The sequence below is a fragment of the Talpa occidentalis genome, unplaced genomic scaffold, assembly GCF_014898055.3.
Source record: "Talpa occidentalis isolate TD23 unplaced genomic scaffold, MPIMG_talOcc4v2.1 talOcc4.9, whole genome shotgun sequence".
In the NCBI taxonomy this organism is placed as follows: Eukaryota; Metazoa; Chordata; class Mammalia; order Eulipotyphla; family Talpidae; genus Talpa; species Talpa occidentalis.
In genome coordinates, this window is record NW_023605305.1 from 100338603 (window position 1) to 100363801 (window position 25199).

At 38.6% G+C, this 25199-nt stretch overlaps 2 protein-coding genes across 7 annotated transcripts in view; one reads left to right on the plus strand and one right to left on the minus strand.

The window, feature by feature from the left end:
- FRRS1 (ferric chelate reductase 1) overlaps positions 1 to 8321 on the minus strand; it is a 91726-nt gene extending 83405 nt beyond the window's left edge. For 4 of the 6 annotated variants that reach the window (XM_054691049.1, XM_054691048.1, XM_054691047.1 and 1 more), the window contains exons 1-2: positions 8219 to 8321; positions 5668 to 5797 (exon numbers count right to left, since the gene is read on the minus strand). The gene's annotated coding sequence lies outside the window, so the exon portion shown is untranslated. The other 2 variants (XM_054691046.1, XM_054691045.1) reach the window with 2 other exon arrangements.
- Positions 8322 to 8556: 235 nt separating this feature from the next.
- Positions 8557 to 25199, plus strand: part of AGL (amylo-alpha-1, 6-glucosidase, 4-alpha-glucanotransferase) — a 61732-nt gene continuing 45089 nt past the window's right edge. Inside the window, exons 1-7 of the mRNA XM_037498609.2 lie at positions 8557 to 8777; positions 9353 to 9502; positions 20555 to 20765; positions 21607 to 21773; positions 22691 to 22894; positions 24740 to 24921; positions 25057 to 25168. Of these exons, the coding sequence (XP_037354506.1) occupies positions 9421 to 9502; positions 20555 to 20765; positions 21607 to 21773; positions 22691 to 22894; positions 24740 to 24921; positions 25057 to 25168 (958 nt within the window). The 5' untranslated portion in view covers positions 8557 to 8777; positions 9353 to 9420. The remainder of the gene's footprint in view (positions 8778 to 9352; positions 9503 to 20554; positions 20766 to 21606; positions 21774 to 22690; positions 22895 to 24739; positions 24922 to 25056; positions 25169 to 25199) is intronic.

Consider the following 25199-nt stretch of genomic DNA (forward strand, 5'->3'; position numbering starts at 1 on the left):
AATAAGCATCTATTAAAAAAAAAAAAAAAAAAAGTCTGGTGAGGGACAGTGGAGAATTTTGCATGACATAAATTGTACCCCAGTTCTTGAGAACTAACCATCTTTTTCTATACTTAGTCCTGTGCTTCATAAAACTGGTTTCACTAGCCGTCATTTCACTTAAAGCCAGTTTCCAAAAACCTAAGGATGACATTAAGTGAGGTCTTACTATGATCAAAAATAAAAAGTCTACTTAAATCAAAAAAGAATAAACTATGGGGTTTTTTTTTAGTATATTTAGGTAGTGTAAATAATTTTTAACACTGTCACCCAGAGATAGAAAACCCAGTCCGGGTCTCAAGAACTCTCATGGGAAAGGGAGAAAAGGAAATAGGCAGTTATCATACAACATGATACAACATGGAATACAACACAGGTGCACAAAAGAAGAACAGCTAATTCAGACACATGGGAGAGAGGGTAAAGCAAAGAAAGATTTCCTGAAGGGGCTAGTCCTAAAGTGACTGAGTCTTAGGTTAGCCAGAAAATGCCTAGAGCAAGAAAGCAAACTCGCTGTTGGCACAGCCACCTATTAAGCAGCAACATACAAATTCAATCTGTACATCTTTATTGATTACCAAGATGTGGAGATTACATCATGCCCTCAGATTTAGTTTACTGAACAGAATCACTAAGAAAGCACCTGAAATATACTTACTCACTCCATGATCTTTTTTTTTTTTTTTTAAACAAGCTATTTGACGTTGGGGACTCAGTTTCCTTATTGTGGGTAATGTTTTTGGAATTCAGTTAGTACATTAACTGACTTAGAACAGTACCTGGCATCTCCTGTGTGTTGATTAAATATTGACTCTACAGCATTATTAAATTTCAAAATATTTCATACATGTTATTTTGCATATCATTAGAAGATAGGTTACGGTTTAGGAATTAGAGCACAGGACAGATTAAATAACATGCATAATGTCAGAAGAAAAATGCCTTTCTCTAATTATGTTTTCTTTGAAGAAAGAGCTTCCCTACTCAAACTCCTGGCTTCACTTTGCTCTTAACTCACTCCATTCCAGGGCAGACAGGGTAACTTACCTGGTTGGTAAATTTGGGACGAATCACTGGGTGAGCTTGGCTCATCTCTGTTCTTCTTTCTTTGGAGAGTAAATATGCTTGTTTTCCCCAGTTTATACTGGGAGTATAAACTGACCAGTTCTGGAGTTTACTTTTAGCCTATTTGTTTGACTGAAAGTGCTAAAGCTTCAGTCTCCAATTGGACTTTTTTTGGACAAAGTTGTTTACTTAGTTTTCTCTGTGCAATCATTGATTTACCTCCAACCTTTCTAACAGAAAACTGAGTTGTTTGTGAAATATCTCTCAGTGTGATCAATTCTGCTTTTTCCCCCCTTTTTTCCTAATTTCCTGACTATTTCATACTCCCACCCCAAACTTTATTGCCTTGATACAAACTGAAATAAAAGAGTACCATGGAAACTGTGATAGACTGTTAACTTTCTCTGTTTCCTTAAAAACAAAACGAATTTTGGGCCTCATTGGTGGCGCAAGGGGTTAAAGACAGCACTAACAAACTATTGACAGCCACTGCAGCACCAGTTCAATCCAGGCAGGCAAGGGAGCTAACCCACAAGGTGCAGCAGACTTCTGTCTCACCCACTGCTCCCCTCAGCAGTGTATTTCAGTAGATCTGCCTGTTCTGCTCCCCACTGTCTCTGGTGAATGCTCTCACCCCACACACACCTCTGGCCTGTACTCCAGTTCTTGTATGCATAAATAAATAAATATTTTTAAAAAATGAGTTTTGATGCATCTCATTCCTGCCTAGATAAAGGTTACATTTGTGTGTACCATGTGACTAAGTTTTGGCTAATGAGATACAAACAGAAATGTATTTTCAGGAATTCTTAAGGGGGAGGTCCACATTCTTTCCCCTCTTCCTCAATCTGTTGTAGAGCAACCCCGATACAAAACGGGGTGCCTGACTGTGGGTCCTCACCCGCACGCTTAAAAGGACTTATCAATGCTCTACTGTTGGCACACGTGAAAGGTTAATGAAAAGGTTTATTTACAAGGGAAGGGGAAATGAGGAAATGTACAGCTCTGGGAGAAAAGTGGGAGACAAAGTTTTAAATGAGTCCTACCCGATCCGCCGATCCCTTTCCCCCTAACAAATCTAGTTACATGAACTTGGTTATAACAGCTGGAGCTCCGGCAGCTTTATTGTACTATGATGAAGTGCTCATAAGAAGGAGGAAGCTGCGAGCTAGAAAGTCTGACTTCCTGATCACTATGTGAGAAAGAGATAAAGTTATCTCTTGCTTAAACCACCTTGTTTTGGTTTTGTTTTGTTTTGCAACTTAAGTAGCTGAAGTAGCCTTGACAAATATAGACAGTCAGCTTCAAGCCTTTCTTCCCTGGTCCTTTCTCTCCAACCAAACTGCAAACCCGAAACCCTTTTAAATGGAAACACTGAAGCCAGGATTTTAACAAGAATTTAAATTTAATTGTAAGGGTAAAAATGATTTATCTTCAAATTTGAAGGCAAAGAACTTCTATAAGATCTACCTAAGAAAAAATAAAAACTCACTACTAAAAGACCCTCTCAAGTATCCTCCTATTATGGTTTTGAAGCATTCACTATACTTTTTAGCTAATTTTTATATCAATTTTTAGGAGTTTTAATGAGTTTTCCTAGTCGAGCTTATAAACCCAAGATTTGTTTTTTGTTTCAATGGAAATACAGCCTTTCATTTCAATAGAAAATTTATTGTAAATTTCAATAAATTTTCTAACAAATATTTATTGCACACTAGCCCTTACATCATTCTTAGGTTTTCTCCTCCTTTGTTTCCTGTGATTTAGGTTGAAATATCAGGCTCTGAATTTGCTCCCTGTATCCACCTATATACTCCCTCTTCACGGAAGAAGAGACCTTTAGATTATGTCCTTTGTCTCTGACATGCCCTGGGTGTTTCCTTTGCTCCTTTCTGATTGCTATCCTTGACCCAGCAAAGACAACACGCTATCAGTCTTCCTTTTTTAAAGACTATTATTTATTAAAAGTCTACTATCTGCTAAATGCTATAATAGATACTTTAAATACTGTCATTATTTCATTAATCTTCATATTGGCATTATTCTCTCCATTCTATGGATGAATCGACTGTGATTCAGGGAAATTAAAACAAACCCAAGATTTGTCTCCAAAGTTCATTTTCTTTATGCTACAGTGTCTCTTTTGTGAAAAATATTTCCATACTTCTATATCATTGTATTCAGGTCCTCCTACTTATCTGACTTCAACTCTACATCTTTTCCTATCCATCCTTCTTCTCTTCACTAGCTATATAGCTAAATATTCCAAAAAGACCAGAATAAATTGTTTACCTTAGAAGAGCTTTTGAGAACACAATTCCAAATGTTAAAGAATAAAATTTTTAATAATGTCAGTATATTACCCCACAAAATAAAATACACAGAAAAATACACTAAAGAAAATGAAAAATAAATAAGGCAGCTCCACCCACTTCAGATCTGAGCGATCACATGAGGAAGACCTACTTGTAAGTAAAACCCCCAATGCCTCTCCTTTCCTAAAGCACATCCACACAGATACAAACCTGAGGATGCCCTTTCTGACCACAGTGCTTATCCCATTCCCCAAGTGCATTAGTATCAATGTTTTACACAACACTAGAATGACTGTCAAATAGTCAAGATTGTCCATCAGGTGTTCCTCAAGGAGATTCTTCTGACAACTCCAGCATGAGATTATGATGTATATATAGAGCACTGTCATGTGCAGGACAGGCACATAACAAATGTTCACCAAAATTAAGGCTGCTCATGACACCACTGTAGCCCAAGATAGCAAATTCACTGGCATCCCTAGAACTTCACAAATAGCTACTAGAGTGACTTATCTTTTTAGAGAGGACACTATGTGACTTGTAAAAAGGATACTAAGTGAATTGTAAAATCACATTAAAAATAATAATATTTCAATTCCTTAATATTTTCCATTCTTTCACAATATGAAATCTCCAAAATCAAGGTCATGTGGATGAACAAATCTTTTAAAATTCAAGAATTTGTATAAGAATAATTCATTGCTAAAGAAATTTGTTTTATCAATAAGTTTTATGTTCTATTTCTAGCTGAGCTATTAAACACCAAAGGGAGGAAGGACAGCAGGAAAGGCTAATTTTGGCACCCTGGAGAAGAGTGATCAACAGCTAACCAATGTGACAAGACCAAAAGTGGAAAGGCATATGGGAAGGAAAGCCTGAAGGCAAACATAAACACATGCAGTTTGCAGCAACATGGATGGAGCTGGAAGGGATCATGCTCAGCGAAATAAGTCAGAAAGAAAAAGAAAAATACCGGATGGTCTCACTCATAGCAGGAATCTAGAAAACCTAAATAAGAGCCCAGGAAAGGGCCTCCCTTATGGCGCAGCGGTTGAGCGCTGGGTTGCAAAGCTGCCTGCAGCCTCTGCAGCGCCGGTTCGATCCCCGGCTACTCCCCGCCTGCTCCCCGGCCACCGGGCGAGGGTCCCACATGGTGCACAGACCTCTCCTGCCGCCCACTGCTCCCCTCAGCAGTGTACTTCGGTCCTTCTGCCTGTTCTGCTCCCCACTCTGGCTCAGTGAATTCTCTCACCCTCCCGCGCTTCTGACTGTACCCAGTGCTTGTATAAATAAATAAAAATCTTAAAAAAAAAAGAGACCAGAAAAAAGACTAATCAATACAAAGTAAAAATCAAAATCAACAAGCAACTATAAACCAGAGACACACGGGGTGGGGGTGGGGAGAGGCAGGGAAAGGAAAGGAAGGACTAGAGTCAAAATAAGGGAGGGAGGTGCAATTGTATGGGGAATATAACCAAAACGAAAATGCATACATTGTGCAAAGATGAAAAAAAAGATGTAAGAATTATATAAAATAAAATATTTAAATAAAAAAATAATAAAATAAAAAATAAAAAAAAACAAATGTGAACTGTGTGGAAGCACATATGGAAAGGAAAGGCTGAAGAAAAACACAAATGTGAACTGTGTTTCACCATATAGTAAGGGCTCCCACTCTGCAGTAACATTTATTATTATACAAACAGTTGGCATGTATCAGGCACAGTTCTAGACCCACATTTAATTAATAGTAGGCACTATTTTTATCCTTATTTTACATTTGGAAAAATCAGAGCAAAAACAGGTTGAGTATGTTCAAAAGTTTCACAGCTAGTGTGTGGCAAAGCTGGGATTCAACCCAGGAACTATTACATAATCATGAATTATGATTTTGCACAGCATACACCAAAGGGCAATGGCTCTCCAACTTGTTTTTAACATTCCCCTGTAGAAATACATGACACATTATGTCAAAACATAAGCAATAGAAACAGAAGTTTTGTGAAATAATCCTACCAGGTAAAGTAAAATCATGTCTTTTCTAGTAATAAAAATTGTTGGCTGCAAGTAATAAGTTGATTGTACAACCCTCCAATGGATTGTACCTCAAATTTTGAAGAACACTGTTTTAGAGGCCTGGCTACAAATAATAACGCAGTATGTCTACTAGGATGTTTGACATCTCAAACAAGTAGATAGTCATCACCATTGATTATTGACAGTGTACAACCAAACTCCTGAATTTCACCTTTCAGTCTTGCTTCTTCCCTTTCCTTCCTCTCTCGGTAAATGACAACTTCATCTTCAGTGTTCCCATGGTGGCGACTAGATTTGTGATGCCTGAGCATGAGGAATGTAGCTATCATAATGAAGACATCCTGCAAGTATAAAATACACACCAGATTTCTAAGACATAGCACAATATATACTAGTTATACCTTGAAATAATGTTTTAGTTTTAGCTGTGGATTTAAATAAAATGTTATTAAAATAAAAATTTTTAACTTTTTTTAATGCACCTATATGTGGCACATTACATTTCTATTGAACAGTGCTGTTCTGGTAGCTCACACCAAAAACCTTGGAATCATCCTTCACTACTTTCTTTCTACCAGAAAATCCTTAAAGTTTTATCTTGAAATAGATCCAATTTTCAAAATTCACTATCTTTACTACCATAGCATCTTTTCTCCAAGACACACACGCACGCATGCGTGCACTGTGTGTTTGAGAGAGAGAAAGATAGTACACAACTTAAGAGCTCTTGCTTGGGCAACTGAAAAAGCTTCCTAACTGGCCTGGTCTTGCTTCCTTCCTCATCACAACCTACAGTTTATTCAGTTATTCTTTATAGAGCTACAGAATGATCCTTTAAAAGGGATGATCTGATTATGTCACACCTCTCTGTTTAAAATCCTCCAATGGTTCTTTTTCCCAAAGTAAAAATTCAAGTGCTGGCAATGAACTACAAAACCTTAGAAACTGGCTGTCCACCCCCTCCATCTCTCTGTCCTAATTACTTACCACTCTCTTCACTCAACAACAGTTGCCCTCCTTGAATTACCAAGTGTGCTGCTACCTCAGCGCTTTTGCACTTTCCTTACTTCTTATGTCTCTCCTTGCTCTCCATTTGGGTTCAAATGTCAATTACCACTAATTTCTTCATTCATTTTAGTGAGACCTGCATACCTCCCCCTCCCGACTCTTCCCCACTTCTCTCTTCTCTGATTTGTATTTTACAACCTTTTTTATCCTCTAATTTACTTATTGAATTTGTTTATTTGTCTCCCACAATACATAGCAGGAGCACTGAGGGAGCAGTGACTTTGCTTCACTGCTGTATTCCTAGCACCTACGTACCTGACAATATGAGGTGCTCAATAAATACTAGTTGATGAATAATGATGCACAGTGGGTTCTTAAACTCCATTCTGGACCATTTGCTACTAGCCATTCTCAGAATTTACTGAAGCGAACACTTCAGATCTTTTCAACCAATTCTTGCACCTATAGTAATTTCACAATTAAAGATTCTTTTGCACCCCCAAACCTTTTGTCCATTTTCTCGTGATTCTTAGCTGTCCTCAAAGTCCTGGAAGTAGGGTTTTCCTTTTCCCTCAGGCATAAAAATCTCCTCTGGTTTCTGCACCAAGTCGCTAATTTCTGACCTAAGATATGTGCAGCCATAGTAATACAGATCTTTAATCTCGGGCAATATTCGCGTCTATGCAGTCTACCTACTTAGGAACAACCAGATGTGATAAACTCAAGCGGTATTAGCACTCTCAGAGTAGACTGGCCACACTTCACTACCCAGTCCTTCTACCCAGTCTGCTCAGGAGGATGTGCCCGCTACCCAGTCTGCTCGGGAGGATGTGCCCACTACCAGGTCTGCTCAGGAGGATGTGCCCACTACCCGGTCTGCTCAGGAGGATGTGCCTGCTACCCAGTCTGTTCGGGAGGATGTGCCCACTACCAGGTCTGCTCAGGAGGATGTCCCACTACCCAGTCTGCTCAGGAGGATGTCCCACTACCCAGTCTGCTCAGGAGGATGTCCCACTACCCGGTCTGCTCAGGAGGATGTCCCACTACCCGGTCTGCTCAGGAGGATGTCCCACTACCCGGTCTGCTCAGGAGGATGTCCCACTACCCGGTCTGCTCAGGAGGATGTCCCACTACCCGGTCTGCTCAGGAGGATGTCCCACTACCCGGTCTGCTCAGGAGGATGTCCCACTACCCAGTCTGCTCAGAAGGATGTCCCACTACCCAGTCTGCTCGGGAGGATGTGCCCACTACCCAGTCTACTCGGGAGGATGTGCCCACCACCCAGTCTACTCGGGAGGATGTGCCCACCACCCAGTCTACTCGGGAGGATGTGCCCACCACCCAGTCTACTCAGGAGGATGTGCCCACCACCCAGTCTACTCAGGAGGATGTGCCCGCCACCCAGTCTACTCGAGAGGATGTGCCCACCACCCAGTCTACTCAGGAGGATGTGCCCACCACCCAGTCTGCTCGGGAGGATGTGCCCTGTCTGTGTTGTTGAAGATGCTGGACCCGAGATACAATATCAGAGACTGTAGCCAGGCCCCTTATTTTAGACCCAGGGAAATCAAGGCTCAGAGAACTTAGGCCAAGGCACCGTAGCCCATGTTTGTGGGGGAAAAAAAACCCAAAAAACAAAGATCAAAAATCGATGGTGGTACAGACACAACACACCAGGGCACCTGCCTTCCAACATTCAGCCCTTCCACAAAACCACCCAGCCGGGCAGCTCCATCTAGCTCGCCGTCTCCTACCCCAGGATTTTGTTTCAACCATGAAATCGCAGGCTGTGGCAGGGAGGCGCCCCCAACTCTGAGGTGCGCCCCCAACTCTGAGGTGCGCCCCCAACTCTGAGGTGCGCCCCGGCCGTCGCGCGCCCCTCGCCTGACGCAGGGCAGCCGTCAGCCTGGGCCGCCGCGGCCTCGCGCCCCCGGGCCGGCGATCCCACTCTCGCGAGACTCGCGGGCGGGCGCGCGGGCCGCGGTCCCGGAAGTGGGGAGGGAGCTGTCCGCGCCCGGCCGGAGGTGGGCGCCGGCGGCCCGCGGGGGTCCTGGGGTTCCCTGGGCACCGGCGCGAGGCGGAGCCACGCAGGAGCCGACTGCCACTCACGCTGCGGCCTCGGCCCCGTCCGATCGCGGCCGCCCCTCCCTTTGCCCTTCAGGGCGCCCGGCCCTGCGTCGGGGCTCCTTTCGGTGCCGGAGCAAGCGATTCATCGTTCCCCTTTTGCTTTCCTTCCCGTGCTCTCCCCGGACTCTGATTTCGGGGCGCCGGGTCCTGCGGTGTCCCCGAGGGCGCACGTATAACTTGATCGGCGTAAGTGCAAGGAATGCCGCTGCCCCCCGGGGGATGCCTTCTTTCTATCTATAGCTCTGTCTGTACATCCTCGGTGGCGGCTGCTATTCCAGGGACAGCAGCTGCTTCCCCCCAGTGTCCTCTCCTCATTGGTGGCTTCTGACCCGAATTTGGGATGGGGAGATCTCCCACCTGTTATCTTGGGGCACACTAATCTCTTGTGAGCAGAAGTGTCATTTGGAGTCTTCAAAATCATTTGGAATTTTTCTGCCCCCAACTCCATGATTTCCAAAATTTACTGTTTTTCTCTGAGAATGCTTTAGGGTTTTTGGTTTTTGTTTGTTTGGTTGTTTTTTTTTGTTTGTTTGTTTTTCATTCTAAGTACCTATAATACAATATTTTTACTTCGATCTTGCTGTGCTCAAAGGGAGAAAAAACTCTCAATTTGTCCTCTCTGGTCTTCATTGTAACATTTGGCTTTTGTCAGTGGTCTGCTAGGGTTAAGGCTCATTTAGAATATGTAAGTTTGGCTGTCAGTCTTAGAGAGTTGAAGAGAATAGTTATTTTCTTTATTTTAATTCCTTTTTGTCTCATAGGGGTAACCCACTGGATTTTGGAGTTCTTTTAATTCTTTTGAAAGAGTTCAAATCCTCTCGAAGCCAAAATGGAGCACAGTAAACAGATTAGAATTCTACTTCTGAACGAAATGGAAAGGCTGGAAAAAACCCTCTTCAGACTTGAGCAAGGTCAGTAGCAAGTTGTTTGCTTAGTTCTGTCTTTTAAATTTTTAATTTGTTGACTGTCATGCTTTTTTAAGACTTTGTTAGATAATTTCTAAGGACCTTTCTAAAACTTGATTTGTGTAAAGTCTGTTCTGTGATCTAAAAATACCACTGATGAAAGCTGATTTTAGTTGAAAACACTTTGTCATGTTAGAATGAAGATAAAATAGTTCACTTTTCTTTTTATGCTAACATCCACTTTAGACAAAGTTTGCCTATTCTATCAGAACAATGACCATATTATTTCTTTCAGCATGTATTATTAAAACTTGATAAAAAATAAAACTTGATAAATTATTTCATATGTAACTTTACATTGGATATACCGATAGTTTTTCTTTTTAATGCCTTTCTTTTCTTCTGCTGAAACTTTGAATTCATAAATACATCACAACAAAATGTAAACTATATGTTTAGCAAAGACTTCCCAAATATGGAGAAAGAAAAAGCTGAATAATGAAGTAACTGATCAGGTTATGTTAACATATTTTTGAGTTGTGATTTTAGAGGCTGAATTATAATTTGATAAAACTAAATAGATCGTTTTCTTAGAATTAAAATGTTTCAACATTGGAAAATACACTTATTAATAAAACTTGTGAGAAAGAAGTCTGATGTATGAAAAATAAAATACAGTCCCCTTTATTGGTGTACCAAATGGACATTGATAGTAGTAAACATTTTGAGGAATATTTTTCCCCAATTATTTCAAGAGTTTAATTTTTGAAAAACAATTTAGCCATCAAATGTGTTATTCCATGCCAAATCTTCATCTTCTTCCAACTTTGACATTTAAGATCACTAAGTACTAACTCCATTTTTGGCTTTCCTGACTCGGCATTTTTCTGGTTTTGATTTTTGTCCTATCCTCTTCAGTATTCTTGTCAACTTTGTGGTGTCTCTTTTCCTTCCATGTTGTAATTAAGTGTGTGTATCAGCAAGGAATCCTTTTTTTTTCCTTCCCTATTCTCCTGCCCTCAAAGATTTATACATTCTTAGAGTCTCAGCTATTGCCTCCATGCTGATGACTCCTTTTAAAGGAAGGGCCTTGAGCTTTGCTTGCCTCCTGGAAGCCAGCCAGTATGATGGCAAGCGTAAAGAACCAGAATTTCCCTGACTCTGCCACTTACAAATTGTTTGACTTTGAGAAATAATTTATTTCTAAGCATTAATGTCTTTTATTTGTGAAAGGAAGGTATTAATTTCTACTTTTTTACTCTCCTGGCTGTTGAGGCTCAAGATTAATAACATGTTTTTAAAGTTCTAAGTAAATATAAAGCATTGATAGATCACATTGCCTACTATTCTTACCCTGGGTTTTTGGCTTCATACCAGTATTAGGTATTGGGATAGCTCCACTTGGATGTGATTAAACCTAACATGTCCAAAACCATCTCCTCTCCTCAGAATTTCTTTATTTCTTGTTTTCCCTATTTGTTATAGTGATGTCTCCATTTTCATAGTTTCCAACCTAGAAACTGCTCTTTGATAATTTCTTTTCTTAAACTCTCTATAAGCCCTATAATTTCTTTCCAAATATCTCTGCTTGCCTGTCTCTCTCTCTCTTCCACATGCCTAAATAGGGATGCTAGAATAATCTTCTTGTGCAATCTCTTTCCTTTTTATTGCTTGATGTCTATAAAATAAAATTTTAACAGCTCTGCGTGGTTTCCAAGACACTATTATGAAATTCCAACTTCTCTAGTCAAGATTGGAATGGAAATAATGAGGAACCCCATTGTTCCCCATTATTAGTGTCCTCCATCTTTATAGTTCCCCTCTATTAATTCCCTCTGTAGTAGCTTTTCTCAAGCTTGCTACATCTCCACTTCTGTCAAATTCCTATATATCTGTTAAGTCCCCTGTCATTTTGTGTATTATCTACCTCTCAAAAAAAATTCTACTTCCTCAATTAAACTTTACTCATTTTTAAAAATCTCCTTTCTTTGCTTTCTGATTTCATAGTGAGTACACAGCAATACTACAGTGTATCAGTGTCCAAAAGAGCTTAAGATCTATGAAGACAGTCTTAAAAAACCTAGTGCAGTGTGTAAAAGCCAATACGTCCTTGCTGACTGGTTAGTAAAACTCCAGTTAAAGCTAGCAAAATTTGAGAATTCAACCAAGCTAGTTGAAGAGGGAACTGTGAAGATTTTAAGGATTATGTGGTTGATTCTAACTCTGGTTACACCAGTAAATGCTTCCAAATGACATAAATAGGAACATGCCAAAAATTATTGTGTGCAGTAATGATGTGATCATGTTATTACAGAAAATAACTGTAATGGGGAAGAAGAATTGAAGAGAAGGGATGTTGAAGATAAGAAATCATTAAGAAGGCTATTTTAAAAATCATGTCTGGTTAAAGCTAAGGGTTTAATTACATCAGTGTTGTAAAAGAGGAGACAGAGTATGAGACATTTTAAAATTCTTGGAACATGGTAATCAATTAAATGTGAGCAAAAATGCTGATGGTTTTTGCTTCCTTCATATTTAGTTGGTCACCAAGTCCTTCTTCATTTTTCTTTCCTTTTTGCTTTTCTCCATGTTCATGTGTATGAATTTCACTTCAAGAAAGAATTTCTTTTCATTTCCAAGGCTATCTAGACCAGGTGATTGTTTTTTCTAGCTTTATCATTGCCTTTCTCATATTCCCTATAAAATTTAGCAGAATAATGAACAAAACCAGTATTTCCTAAACCTGAAATTTTTCTATCTTTTATATAGATTGTTCAATTTTCAATTTTTATAAAAAAGAGGGAGAAGAAAATGTTTGCAATGGTTTCCTGATTAGGAGCTCCAGTTTATATAAATTGGGAGGAGGCAACAAGATAGAAAAATTTAGTTTACAATAATAATTTAATGACTCATTTTAATATGCACATAATCCAACCACATAATCCTTAAAATCTTCACAGTTCCCTCTTCAACTAGCTTGGTTGAATTCGCAAATACAGTAGTTTTCCTGGAAGTAGGAAAAGGAACAAGATAGTCACACCATGTACTAGTTAAGTTAATTTTAGCAAACTGAGCAACTAATTATGGATTCTGACATACACTAGGTGTTCTGATGTTTTATTTACTGTATATAAAAATTTTTATTTTCAATAACTTGACTACAGATCTGTGCCCTTGGGGATGTACACTGATCTACTGAGATATTAAAAGAAAATATAGACTTTATCTTTCTATCTTTCTACCTATTTTAGTTTTTTAAAAGTAATTATATTTTTCTAATATAGTAACTCCTTAGCATCATCAGCAGGTTCTTGGAAACTGACTCTAAGCAAAATGACATGATGAAATCTATTTTACCATAGGATTCTTGATATAAGCAAGAGTTAAGTTCCTACAGAATATTTCTCATCACATGGCCATCCCAAACTTCTCAATAAAGACCCAAAATACTGCTAATATTAAACAATAATTTGCATTTTTTTCATTTCCCAGTCCCCTTATTCTAGTTCAGTGTCTAGGATAGCCTGGCAGCTCAGCTTACATGGCAGAATCAACCTTGGACAGGATGCCTTTCCATTGCCACCTGCATCACACACATGCCACACTCACTCAGAATGGGGCATGTTAGACATACCAGTGAGTGTGCATATCTTTGGAATGTGAAGGGAAATTGGAGAAAACCCATGTAGACAGAAAGAGAATGTGTAAACTCTACAGAGGCAGTGGCTTTGGCCAGGAATTAGGTTTTTTTCCCATCAGCATTATAGCAAAATGATATTATTTGAGAACTTGCCATGTATGAATTGACACTGATACACTTAGTTTGTCGGAGAGTTATAAACAAAAAGATGTGCTCTGAGAAAAGAGTGGAGATTGTAGGTCTGCAAGGGATTGACAGTCACACCAACACTGGTTTGCAGATTGTTGCCATGAATTACACTTTTACCTAAACCAGGTTAAATAAATATGCAGGCTATATTATGTTAAATAGTAGAGGCTGCACTTCGTAATACTTTGTAACAAGAGTAGAGTAACCATAAGTACCTCTTTTACCTCAAGAGTTGTCAGAATTGAAAAAGAGTTAGAAAGTGTTTGAAATTCACTGAGATTTGTCCTTTTTAGGAATGAAACATAGCTTTCAGTGGTCTGTATGTGGGAAATATTTTCAGAAAAAGTAAACACTAACTCTGTGAGGTAAACACAAGTGAGAAAGTTCACTGCTTTTTGTTGAAAATTGATGCTATAGAGCAGAGTTCAGCACATTTTTTCTGTAAAGATTCAGATAGTAGATATTTTCAACTTTTGCAGGCCATCACTTTCTGTTATAGCTATTCAGCTCTGTCACTGTGGTATGAAAACAGCCACAGATAGTACCTAATGGATGGGTGTGGCTGTGTTCCAGTGAAACTTTATTTACAGGAACAGAGTAGGCTATACACAGTTTGCCAACTCTTGCTTTAGCCAAGAGCACTTTGAATGTGTATTTTTAGTAACAATTCCAATATATGATTTTACCCACATAAATGACTCAGTTTTCAGATTATCTGTTGAATAAATATGGAGCATCTATTTAGTGTGTAAAACAATTGTTGTATATCAGGGAAAATCCAAATTTACTGGCCACATTTCAAAAGAATCTTTACATAATTGGTGAATGAGTTTGAAAATTAATATGGTGGAGTCAACATAGCTACCAAGATCTTCTGACATTTTGATTTGGGTATCTTTGGTATTTTTTGTAACTCTGAGGCAACTAAAACTGAATATTAGAATAAATAGAACTTGGAATCTTTGAATTACTTTATCACAAAACATTAAACCAGGGCTTTTAAAAATAGTTCATGTTATCCCATTGCTTTCACTGATGTTATCAATATTAATTTTTAGTGAGCACTAAAGGATCTTTTCTGAATTAATATATAAACGTAGTTATTTAAAATACTGTTTTTCTCTTTTTTTGTTAATAGGTCAGTCATTTACATATCTATATAACTTTGGGAATACGTTTTCGCTTCTCCAAATATGCACATGCTTCTTTCATCCTCCACCAAAATTCCCATCCAATATCTATCCCCCTCCTTCTGCTATGACCCCTTACCTCCCCCATATTCCCTCTGGTAGCCAGTATATTTTTCAAAGTCACAGATTATTCTGCAGTGCTTTGCCAGTTTGTGTTCTTTGGTTATTTGTATTCCACAGATAAGTCATATATTAACTGTCCTTTATGTTCTGATTTATTTCACTTAATATAATTATCTCAAAATCCATCCATTCTGTCCCAACAAACATTCTTTCATCTTTTCTTAGTTAGCTGACTAGTAGTACATTGAGTATATACGCCACAATTTCTTTATCCAATCATCTGTTGTTGTGCTCTTAGCTTGGCTCCATGACTTGACTATTGTGAATAATGCTGCTATGAACATAAGAATGCATAAATCTCTTCATATTACAGTTTTCATCTTCTTTGGATTAAAAAAATTATTTTTATTTACATACTATCCTTTATTTTTATGTTTTATAATTTCTATAGTGTATTAAAACACCATACAATTACATAAATAAATAACTATATCTTGGGAATGCTTGATTGCTAATCCAAATACTGTTTCAGAGGTTTTGGGTAAGTTTTAACCTTTGTACCATAAGTTCTCTGAATCCTTGTGTAATTATAAAAACAATATTTGTATAAACTTCACAGGAGACAGGTTATTTAAATATGCCCAGGCAGTTAATCTGATTATCTGTACTTGTTCAAAAGGATACTATTTCTTCTATAACAAATGTGATCATTCTTGGAAAGATGTAGATATTTATGATTCTCATAGTCATTAAGTATTTTACTTCATGTTCTAATTCTTCAAGCAATTATTTCTCAATCTGTCTCTTTTTTTTTTTTTTTTATAGAGGCATGTTTTTATTTATTTATTTTATTTGTTTGTTTGTTTCTTTTTTGTTTATGCATGCACTGGGTACAGTCAGAAGCGCGGGAGGGTGAGAGAATTCACCAGAGCCAGAGCAGGGAGCAGAGCAGGCAGAAGGACCGAAGTACACTGCTGAGGGGAGCAGCGGGCGGCAGGAGAGGTCTGCGCGCCATGTGGGACCCTCCTCCGGTGGCTGGGGAGCAGCTGGGGATCGAGCCGACGCTGCCAAGGCCGCGGGCAGCTTCGCAACCCAGCGCTCAACCGCTGCGCCACCGGGGAGGCCCCTCTCAATCTGTCTCTTAATAATTAGAGCTCTAATTTAAAATTTTCCTCAGCTATAAAATTACGCATGTGTAATAAAATGTTTTTCCTTTTTTTTGTCTCAACCTCAATTGGTCTTACACTAGCCAAGCAATTTTGAAATTTGTTTATAGTGTTATATTTGTGTGAATTCCACCTCTCTCCTTGCTGCCAGATTTCAGCCATACTTTTTTCCAGAAATTATTTCAAAAAATCTATGTATAAATCCTTTTGGGTTTTACTTTTATGATTTGTTAAACCAGTCTACAACTAACTATGCCCTTTCTTGAACTCATTATTCCCCAGTCCCGAAGCAAGATCCTTTTGAACTTTCTACCCAGTTCCTCATGAATTTTGAGTTTTTCCAGTTCAGCTGGTGGCAACAAGCACTATTCCTGATCTTAATTATTTTCCTCACAGTTATTTTCCTGCACTTTTGAGTACACTGCTCAATACTTAAGGGAGAATTTCTGCAGATCTCTAGAGTTCTTTCTCTGTGCAGCTTTCTACACCTAATTCACTACCCTCATCTGAAAACTCAAGCTGAAAAATATAAGATTCTTTGCTTCCACAGATTCTTAGTTCTATCTCCTCAGCTCAGGAAATCAATTGAGCTCTGCCTGGGTTCCTCCTCCCTGTGCCTCATCTTAGAAATTCTTTCAAGGTAGTTGGCAGGAGCAATAGTAGCGCTTGCCTTGTTTATTTTTCATCTCTCTGGGATCGCTGTCCTTTATTGCCTGATATCCAAAGTCTTGACACCATCATATATTGTGTCTGTTTTGTTGTTATTGTTGTTTTCTTTCTTTCATGTTTGGGGAGGGGGGAAACATGAAGGAGGAGTGATTTAAATCCAGTCTATTATACCATCTTTGTCAGAATCAGAAAGCTCATGTCCTTTAGATTTTCTGTTTCCTCTCTGTGGAATGGTCTACCCCAGATGTCTGTGTGGGCAATCCCCTTGTCTTCGCTCTCTGTTTAGTAGTTTATTTTTTTAGTTTTGGATACTGGCTATTATGAATGTTATGTAGTTGTAAACTCTGGCTTTTATTGTCTAGATTTAAAGGAGTAGTGAGTTTTATTTTAGCAACCATTTATGGTATCTGTGGATCAGCTTTGGAGGCTTGTTTGTTTGGTTTTTACTGAGATAATATTGGTTTACAACACTGTATATGATTTCATGCTTCTTCAGATGTGTGTTACCACCCCACCCCCACTAACAAAGTACCATAGTCTACCATAGTCCATTGGGCTTCCTTCCCCACTTTGCTCGCATGCCTTCAACCCTACCCCTGTGGTAGCCTCAATTTTCAGTCATTTTTCTAGGTTTTGGATTGGTTTATTTTGTCTGTTACTTTGTTTTCTTTCTTTATATTCCACCAAATTCTCTATATTGCACTGAGTGAAATGATTTGGAGGGGTTTTTTTTTAAGCTTTGATAGGATAGATTTATAGTAGTTTTGTTTTTTTTTTGTTTTTTTTTTTAAATAATTTCCTGTGTGATGGCTATTTCTTTTCTTTTTTTTTTTTTTTTTTTTAAGATTTATTTATTTATTTATACATATAAGCACTGGGTACAGTCAGAAGCGCGAGAGGGTGAGAGAATTCAGAAGAGCCAGAGCGGGGAGCAGAGCAGGCAGAAGGACCAAATTACACTGCTGAGGGGAGCAGCGGGCAGCAGGAAGGGTCTGCGCACCATGCGGGACCCTCCTCCGGTGGCCGGGGAGCAGCTGGGGATCGAACTGGCGCCACAGAGGCCGTGGGCAGCTTCGCAACCCAGCCCTCAACCACTGCGCCACCGGGGAGGCCCTATAGTAGTTTTGTTATAGGGCAGGGAGAGGGGTAGCCCAAACCCCGCAAACCTGCCTATTCTAAATGGGTTCTGCCATCCGCCGCATCAACACAAAACATATGAGACTTTAATGGGAAGGAACTTTAATAAAACTAGGAAACAATACAGGTAAGGCAGAGTCTAGTTTCTAAATGAAGCACCCAAAGTTACCCATCCCCTCGTGGGTAAAAGTCCATCCATATGGGAATGGCCCAGAGCAAGGCCCCAAAGCCTGCCACAAGTCTAAAGCACCTTCCAGTGGGGACCCATGGAAAAGGGTCAGAAACAACCAGACAAGCCCGGAAGGAAAAGAGCAAAATCAACATCAAGATAAAAGCTGCCATGGTCACCTCCCCACGGGTCTCACACACATCTGTGTCACCCAGTCCACGACCAAAAGACAAGCGCAGTTTCTTTACGTGTCTCTAGGCTCCACGCGCCTCCTCCAGGTCTCCTGGCTCCATCCTGTTTTCTTCCTCAGTCTCTTCTGCAGCTTCTCCTCTTCCTGCTCAGCTCCACCCTCCCTTGGGTGGGGCAGGGAACCTCCCCCTTTCCTGGGGACCACCCTGTTACAGTTTTTACTCTAGGGCTACTTGAGCTCAACTGTTTAAGGCATGACTTTTGAATGTGCCAGGTGATTAACCAGGTTTATTCACTCTGCTGCTCAAAAATTATAATGCCTGTCAGGCCTACATGAGCCCTGTGAATTGTTTAATTAACTGCTCTTAGTAGTTGTTCTTCTCCCGGACTCATGGAGCGGAACCCTTCTCATATAGAGCTTAGAATTCAGGGTGGCCCTAGATGATCCTGGGTAGATATGTGGAGCTCCTTCTTTGTGTAGCTCCCTTCTATGCCATAATCTGCCCTGAAAATTCTGGTCTCTTCAGCCTCCCCTCATCCTAATTTCTGTCTCCTGAACTCAGTGAGACTTCTGTTCATGTTCCTGTGTCACAATTCAGAAAGCTCCCCCAATTTGAAAGCTAGAGGTCATGCTTTTCTCAAGCATTACAATCCTTCACTATCTCTTGTGAAAATAGTTGTTTGGGGGGCTTCCCTAGTGGCACAAGGGGTTAAGCACAGCTCTGTGAAGCTAGCCACAACCTCTGCAGCGCAAGTTTAATCCCCAGCTGGTCAGGGAGCTACCCACATGGCACGGCAGACCTCTCCTGACTCACCCACTGCTCCCCTCAGCAATGTATTTCAGTCACTCTGCCTGTTCTGTTCCCCACTCTGTCTCTGTCTCTGGCCTGTGTCCCAGTTCTTGTATGCATAAACAAATAAATCTTTAAAAAAAAAAGAAAGAAAATAGTTGTTTGATATATTTTTCTAGTTTTTAAGCAAAGGGCAAGCCTAATATTAGTTACTTCATTGTGACCAGAAGCTGACATCTTCAACCTGATATTTTTAATAAACATCATACCTTTGCTCAGAACTGTTCACTGGCTCCTCATTTCTGGCAAGAAATCAAAATACAGTGGCCTGCAAGTCTTGATTTGCCTGCCTCGTTCCCTTTCTTTTCTCATATCATGGGTCTTCCCCTGCTTATTTCAGTCCCCCCATACTGAGTTTCTTGTTATTTCTGGCATCACCAGGCATGCTAAGGCCTCTTTAAACCAACCAAACCTCTTAAAGTAAAATTGTAATTGTGATGAGTTAAGGCTGTCTTCACTTTCTGGCAAAATACTTGTAACACAGTAAATGAAAGGGAACTGCTAAGAAAAAGAAATCTTTCCCTGTTAAAGAGTCATAGACCTGGAAATGTAAAGTAAATAATAAGTTTGCTTCCTTAATAAGCATGTCTAAACAAGGTCTGGCAGCCTGCTAGGCTGATTAATCTCCCAGGCCATCCTGGAAGATCGGTATCCTTCCCCTTTTCCTGAGTCAAGAATTTGTATGCTAACGAACCAACTTTATCAATGTAAAGTGGTTGAGTATAAAAGAAACTCTTTGTCTCTAGACCAGTTCTCAGACCTTATGGGACTACCCAGGTCTGAGACCTCATGCATGAGTAATAAAGCTTTCCTGACCTCACCATTCCTCAAGTACCACTTGTTCTTCCCCTGCCTGGGTAAAAAGCTAGAATTTATTTCTTCAACATATAGAAGTCTTAGATATATTTTAATAAAAATAGACTAAATTGGACAAAGTGAAAATGTTTTGGCTGTCAGAATTCCAAGAAAGGCTTAAATAACTAAACCATAAAGAGTAAGGATATAGGCAATAGTGTGTTGAATTCACTTGGGCTGACTCACAGTTGATGATTGTGTATATCTCCTCCCAATTCCATATTTAGTTACATCATATTGCTTCAGATGGACCATGCTAACGCCGTTTCCACCAGGAAGTCAGCAGACACTACAAAACCAGGCCTCCTCATTACCTACAGCCTACCCTAACCCCACACATTTACTTGTTAACCTGTTATTACCACATCACTGGATTTGAGCAGACATTAGGAATGACTGGTATCAGGGGCTCAGATGCCTCTGTTAAAAACCTGTCTTTCTAAAGGTTGACCTCTCTCAGGGAAGACTGGCTTTCTCTGTATGGTGAGATAGTTGTCCCCTGCTACTTGACAAGTATTACATATTATCACATACTCTGATGCCACAGAGAAACTCACTTTCTCTTTTGCAGTTTCAAAAATACTAGAGAAGGTCTCTGGTTAGATACCCACCTCTTAGCAGTCAGTTCAGTGGTCGGGAAAGAGGGTTGAAAGGGATTGAGGGGTTCATGGAACCCAGAGTGCCACATGAATAGGAATCTGTTTTCCAGGGGACAGAAAAAGGACAGTGCACAGCAGGTAGTTCGCTGATGTTTACTATGCCTGTTAAAAAATAAAATGCAGCTAAATTGGGATGCAGTTATTTCAGAAATAGCACTACATATTTGGAGTTAATTTTAAACATGTTGAAAAACCATAGTTTTGTAACATTTTAGATAAAACAACTATTTTTTAACGTGTAAGTCTTAGAGTAAGTCTTTTAAAATGTGCTTTTTGTTTAGGGTTTGAACTACAGTTTCGACTAGGCCCAACTTTACAAGGAAAAGCAGTTACTGTATATACAAATTATCCATTTCCTGGAGAAACATTTAATCGAGAAAAATTCCATTCCCTGGAATGGGAAAACCCAACAGGAAGAGAAGATGATTCTGACAAGTACTGTAAACTTCATCTTCAACAGGCTGGGTCATTTCAGTATTACTTCCTTCAAGGGTAAGTCAAGTGTTCTGTATGTGAAAGATAAAAAGTTAATTTATTCTATAACTTCATATTTAACTAATGTGTGTAGATTACTGTGTGAACCATGGCAGTGTAGTTTTTACAGGACTTTCTTGAGATGCAAATAGAATATGTTTATTCTTTTTCTAAACTGAAACTGTTAAGGCTCATTGCAGACTCAAAGTAGTAGTATTTTTCTAGGTAGTGGCTTTTTGCCTTTTGTAGTCATTTGTAGACATTTCTTGTAACCTGATTATAGGGTGCTATTCATTTAAGTACCCTTGTTATTACTGATAGATTTTTGTATACTTGTCATTATATCAACATTTTTAGATTTTTTTTTAAAGATTTATTTATTTATTTATACAAGCACTGGGTACAGTCAGAAGCGCGAGAGGGTGAGAGAATTCACCAGAGCCAGAGCGGGGAGCAGAGCAGGCAGAAGGACCGAAGTACACTGCTGAGGGGAGCAGCGGGCAGCAGGAGAGATTTGCGCGCCATGTGGGACCCTCCTCAGGTGGCCAGGGAGCAGCCGGGGATCGAACTGGCGCTGCAGAGGCTGTGGGCAGCTTCACAACCCAGCGCTCAACCGCTGCGCCACCAGGGAGGCCCATTTTTAGATATTTTATATGTTATATAATTATGTAGAGTTTGGAAAGGACAAAACATGGCTTTTCTATTAAGCTTTGCTGCAACTTTTTAAGTGATTTTAAATTCTTAGAAATAAATACATTTCTAAATGGGACATTCACCTTTCAGTTAGATTACTAGACTACTAGGTGAGGACTCTTCTTATTCTGTATTAATTGAAAGGTTTATTTGTTTTTTCTCTTAGAAATGAGAAAAGTGGCGGGGGTTACATAGTTGTGGATCCTGTTTTACGTATTGGTGCTGATAACCATGTGTTACCCTTGGACTGTGTTACTCTCCAGACTTATTTAGCTAAGTGTTTGGGACCCTTTGATGAATGGGAAAGCAGACTTAGGGTTGCAAAAGAATCAGGTAATGTCAACTTTCTTTTCCTTTTCCCTTCTTTTTAAAGATAAATAATTCTTCTTTGTGATACAGATTTCAAAACTTTGATTCTCCTTTATAATTTTGTGTATTTAGTAATAGAATCATATGAAATTATTGATATTGACCATATTTAATCTACAAAAACGGCAACTTATATGGTTCACCTTAATAAATTAAGGAATTCTTTCATAAAATAAGATAGTTATTGTTTCTAAGATTTCTAATATAAAAATTTATAGTAAACTATTAAATGTGATGGGAAATGTATCATTATGTATACTTTTAGTTCAACAAACGTAGATTATCTTCCTTGTGGTAGGCGTGTGCTGTCATACATACCAAGAATAAAATAAAACAAGTTATGTTTTACTCTTAAATAAAGGATAATATTAATTTTATACTTTCAATTTTAAAATAGTGATATAGACACTATTATTATGGTGTAGCCATAAGAAAGAAGTGGGAAGTTCACTGATGTAACTAAAACAGAGTGAAAGTACTGTGGACATTAAAAGTAAGAGAAAGGGCTACTGATTTACTTGCATAGAATATATTTTCTACGTGTAAATATACCCATTCAACAAATATAAATTGAACCCTTAATAGTAACAAAGCACTGTGTGATTGTTTTTCCAAATACATATCTCACCTTTCCTGTCTTATATAGGAGGACACTGATATCCTGAATGATTTAAGTAGATTTCTTTAAAGTCACTACAGTACAGCTAGGGTTTTAACCCAATTCTTTGACTTCTCTTCTAGTAGCACATTTACCTGGCTACCCAGAATTACTTAAGAAAGTTTAAATTTTTATTTTGCGTAATTTTAGGTTTTTTGGGTTTTTTTTTTTTTTTTTTTTTTTTTCATTTTCTTACAGTGATCTTTGATTTCTTGTGTTGCAGGTTACAACATGATTCATTTTACCCCATTACAGACGCTTGGACTGTCTAGGTCATGTTATTCCCTTGCTGATCAGTTAGAATTAAATCCTGATTTTTCAAGACCTAATGAAAAGTATACCTGGAATGATGTTGGACAGCTAGTGGAAAAATTGAAAAAGGAGTGGAATATTCTTTGTATTACTGATGTCGTCTACAATCATACTGGTATGAGCTTCACTAACTTTCTATTAATTTTGGTGAGAATGTTGTATTCTGATTATTTCATTTCCTGTTATTTTATATAACAAGAATTTTGAAAAAGCTAATGATATTTAGGTGTCCTACACTTTAAATTCAGTTTCTCTGATATGGTAAAATTTTCTTTCAAAGAAAACAAAGATATGGTTATTATATAACTAATTTCCACATGACACCTATAGAAACAGGAAAGTGATCATTATCAGGGACATAATGATCACATAGTTTAATTTACAGTACTAATACTTTTTAGTCCAGATAACAAATAATACCAGGGCAGCACCTTTGTCACTATGGCATATATGAACAGAACAGAATGACTTATTTAGAAAGAAGATTCTTGGAAACTCCTAGAACTTAAATCTGAAAGTTACATCTTTTACATGTTAAAAGAGCTTATTAAATGTAACCTGTTTTGGATCTCAAGATTCCTCACTAATACATATAATTCTACAAAATAATTTAGAACTTACCATCTAGTGATCCTCACCTGTCAGAGAAACTAGATAGGCCTGGAGAAACCTCTGTTCATGATCAGCTTTCAATTTACTACAGTATATCTGACAAATACTATCTTCAGTGTATGCCACAATGTAAAAAAAAATCTTAGAATCTCTAATTTACATACATAAATAACAGTAATTTTGAGTGGTACCAATCATTTAACAATAACAGAAACATTTCTGATCTTTTATAAAGGAGTTTCCCAAGTAATCCTGGGAACTCTGAAGCTATTTAAAAGCTCCATGAGCACAGGGACCTCGCTCACTTGCTATAGAATAACCCAGCTTCCAAAACAGTGCCTGGAATATCTCACATTTTCAACAAAGATATATGTAGACATATGATCAGATTTTTGGTTAACATACTGCATACTGCCCTCCAGCACTGCTGTCCATCAGGTACTAAATGTCATGATTAGGAGGCTTGGAGTCATCTCTGGATTGCTGGATGCAGAATAGTTTGCAGTGGGAAAGGAATGAGTGGGGAAAAAGTAGAAACAACAGATATAGGTTGTGTTTTCAGGATGTCTGGTCCTAATACTAATAGACTATGTAGAGTTAGAGAAACCACACTAGACACAATATGTGTTTGTATTCTTAGCTTTGGAGAGATACAAGTATATTTAAAGGTCCAGAGGACGGAATCTCTACCCTTGCCACCTCCCCACCAAACACACACACGTGAAGAAATTCCTGTGTAGGTAAACAGGTATAAATGACATTTTTAAGTCCTAAGACAGGTAAGAGAACCTAGAGTTTAGGTGGGACTGAAGAAGTGTCCTCTCATTCAATGCGTAAGTAAGAAAAATGAAGCACCTGGGGAAATAAATGGAAAAGGAGAGCTATTCTGCCCTAGAACCTAAAAGCCAGTCAGTGGCTAGCTTAACCCAGAGTGTAAGACACAGTTAACTTTCTGCTTTAAAACAAGGCCACCTGCCTATATGTCCTTCGGTCTAAGAAGGAGCATTTCAGAACAGGTCAGGGACAAGACCCTTAACTCCTATACAAAAGTAAAGTTATTACTACAATGGCATAAGGAAATCAGTGTTGCTTGCTGTCTACCATCATTAAATTTCCTACAACAGAAAAGAAAAATGTATGGTACAGTGGGTGACAGAATATTACAACCAAAGAAAATTTTTTCATATTGGAATATCATTATAAACTACTGAACTACTGATATCAAATATATATATATATATATATAAGGAAATAGTGATAGGTTTTATTTTATTCCACCTCAAGACTTAACATAGATACTTACTTCAATTTAATTATAGGATCTTTCTCTGTCTCCTTTTTCTTTAAGCTACTAATAGTAAATGGATCCAGGAACATCCAGAATGTGCATATAACCTTGTGAATTCTCCACACTTAAAGCCTGCCTGGGTCTTAGACAGAGCCTTTTGGCACTTATCCTGTGACATTGCAGAAGGGAAATACAAAGAAAAAGGAGTGCCTGCATTAATTGAAAATGACCATCAAATGAATGTCAGTATGTATAGAGGAGTACCACACTAAAGCATAACAAAATTTTGTTAATTGTGCAGTTTCTGTGTTTTAGTATTGTAAGTAATATTTAGGAAAAAAATTTAAATATTTTTTTTAATTATTGAAATTTTTCAGTGCATTCGAAAAATAATTTGGGAGGATGTTTATCCAAAGATTCAACTCTGGGAATTTTTCCAAGTAGATGTTCACAAAGCAGTTGAACAATTTAGAGGACTTCTGACTCAAGGTAAAGGATATGCATAGTCCGGTCTTATCAA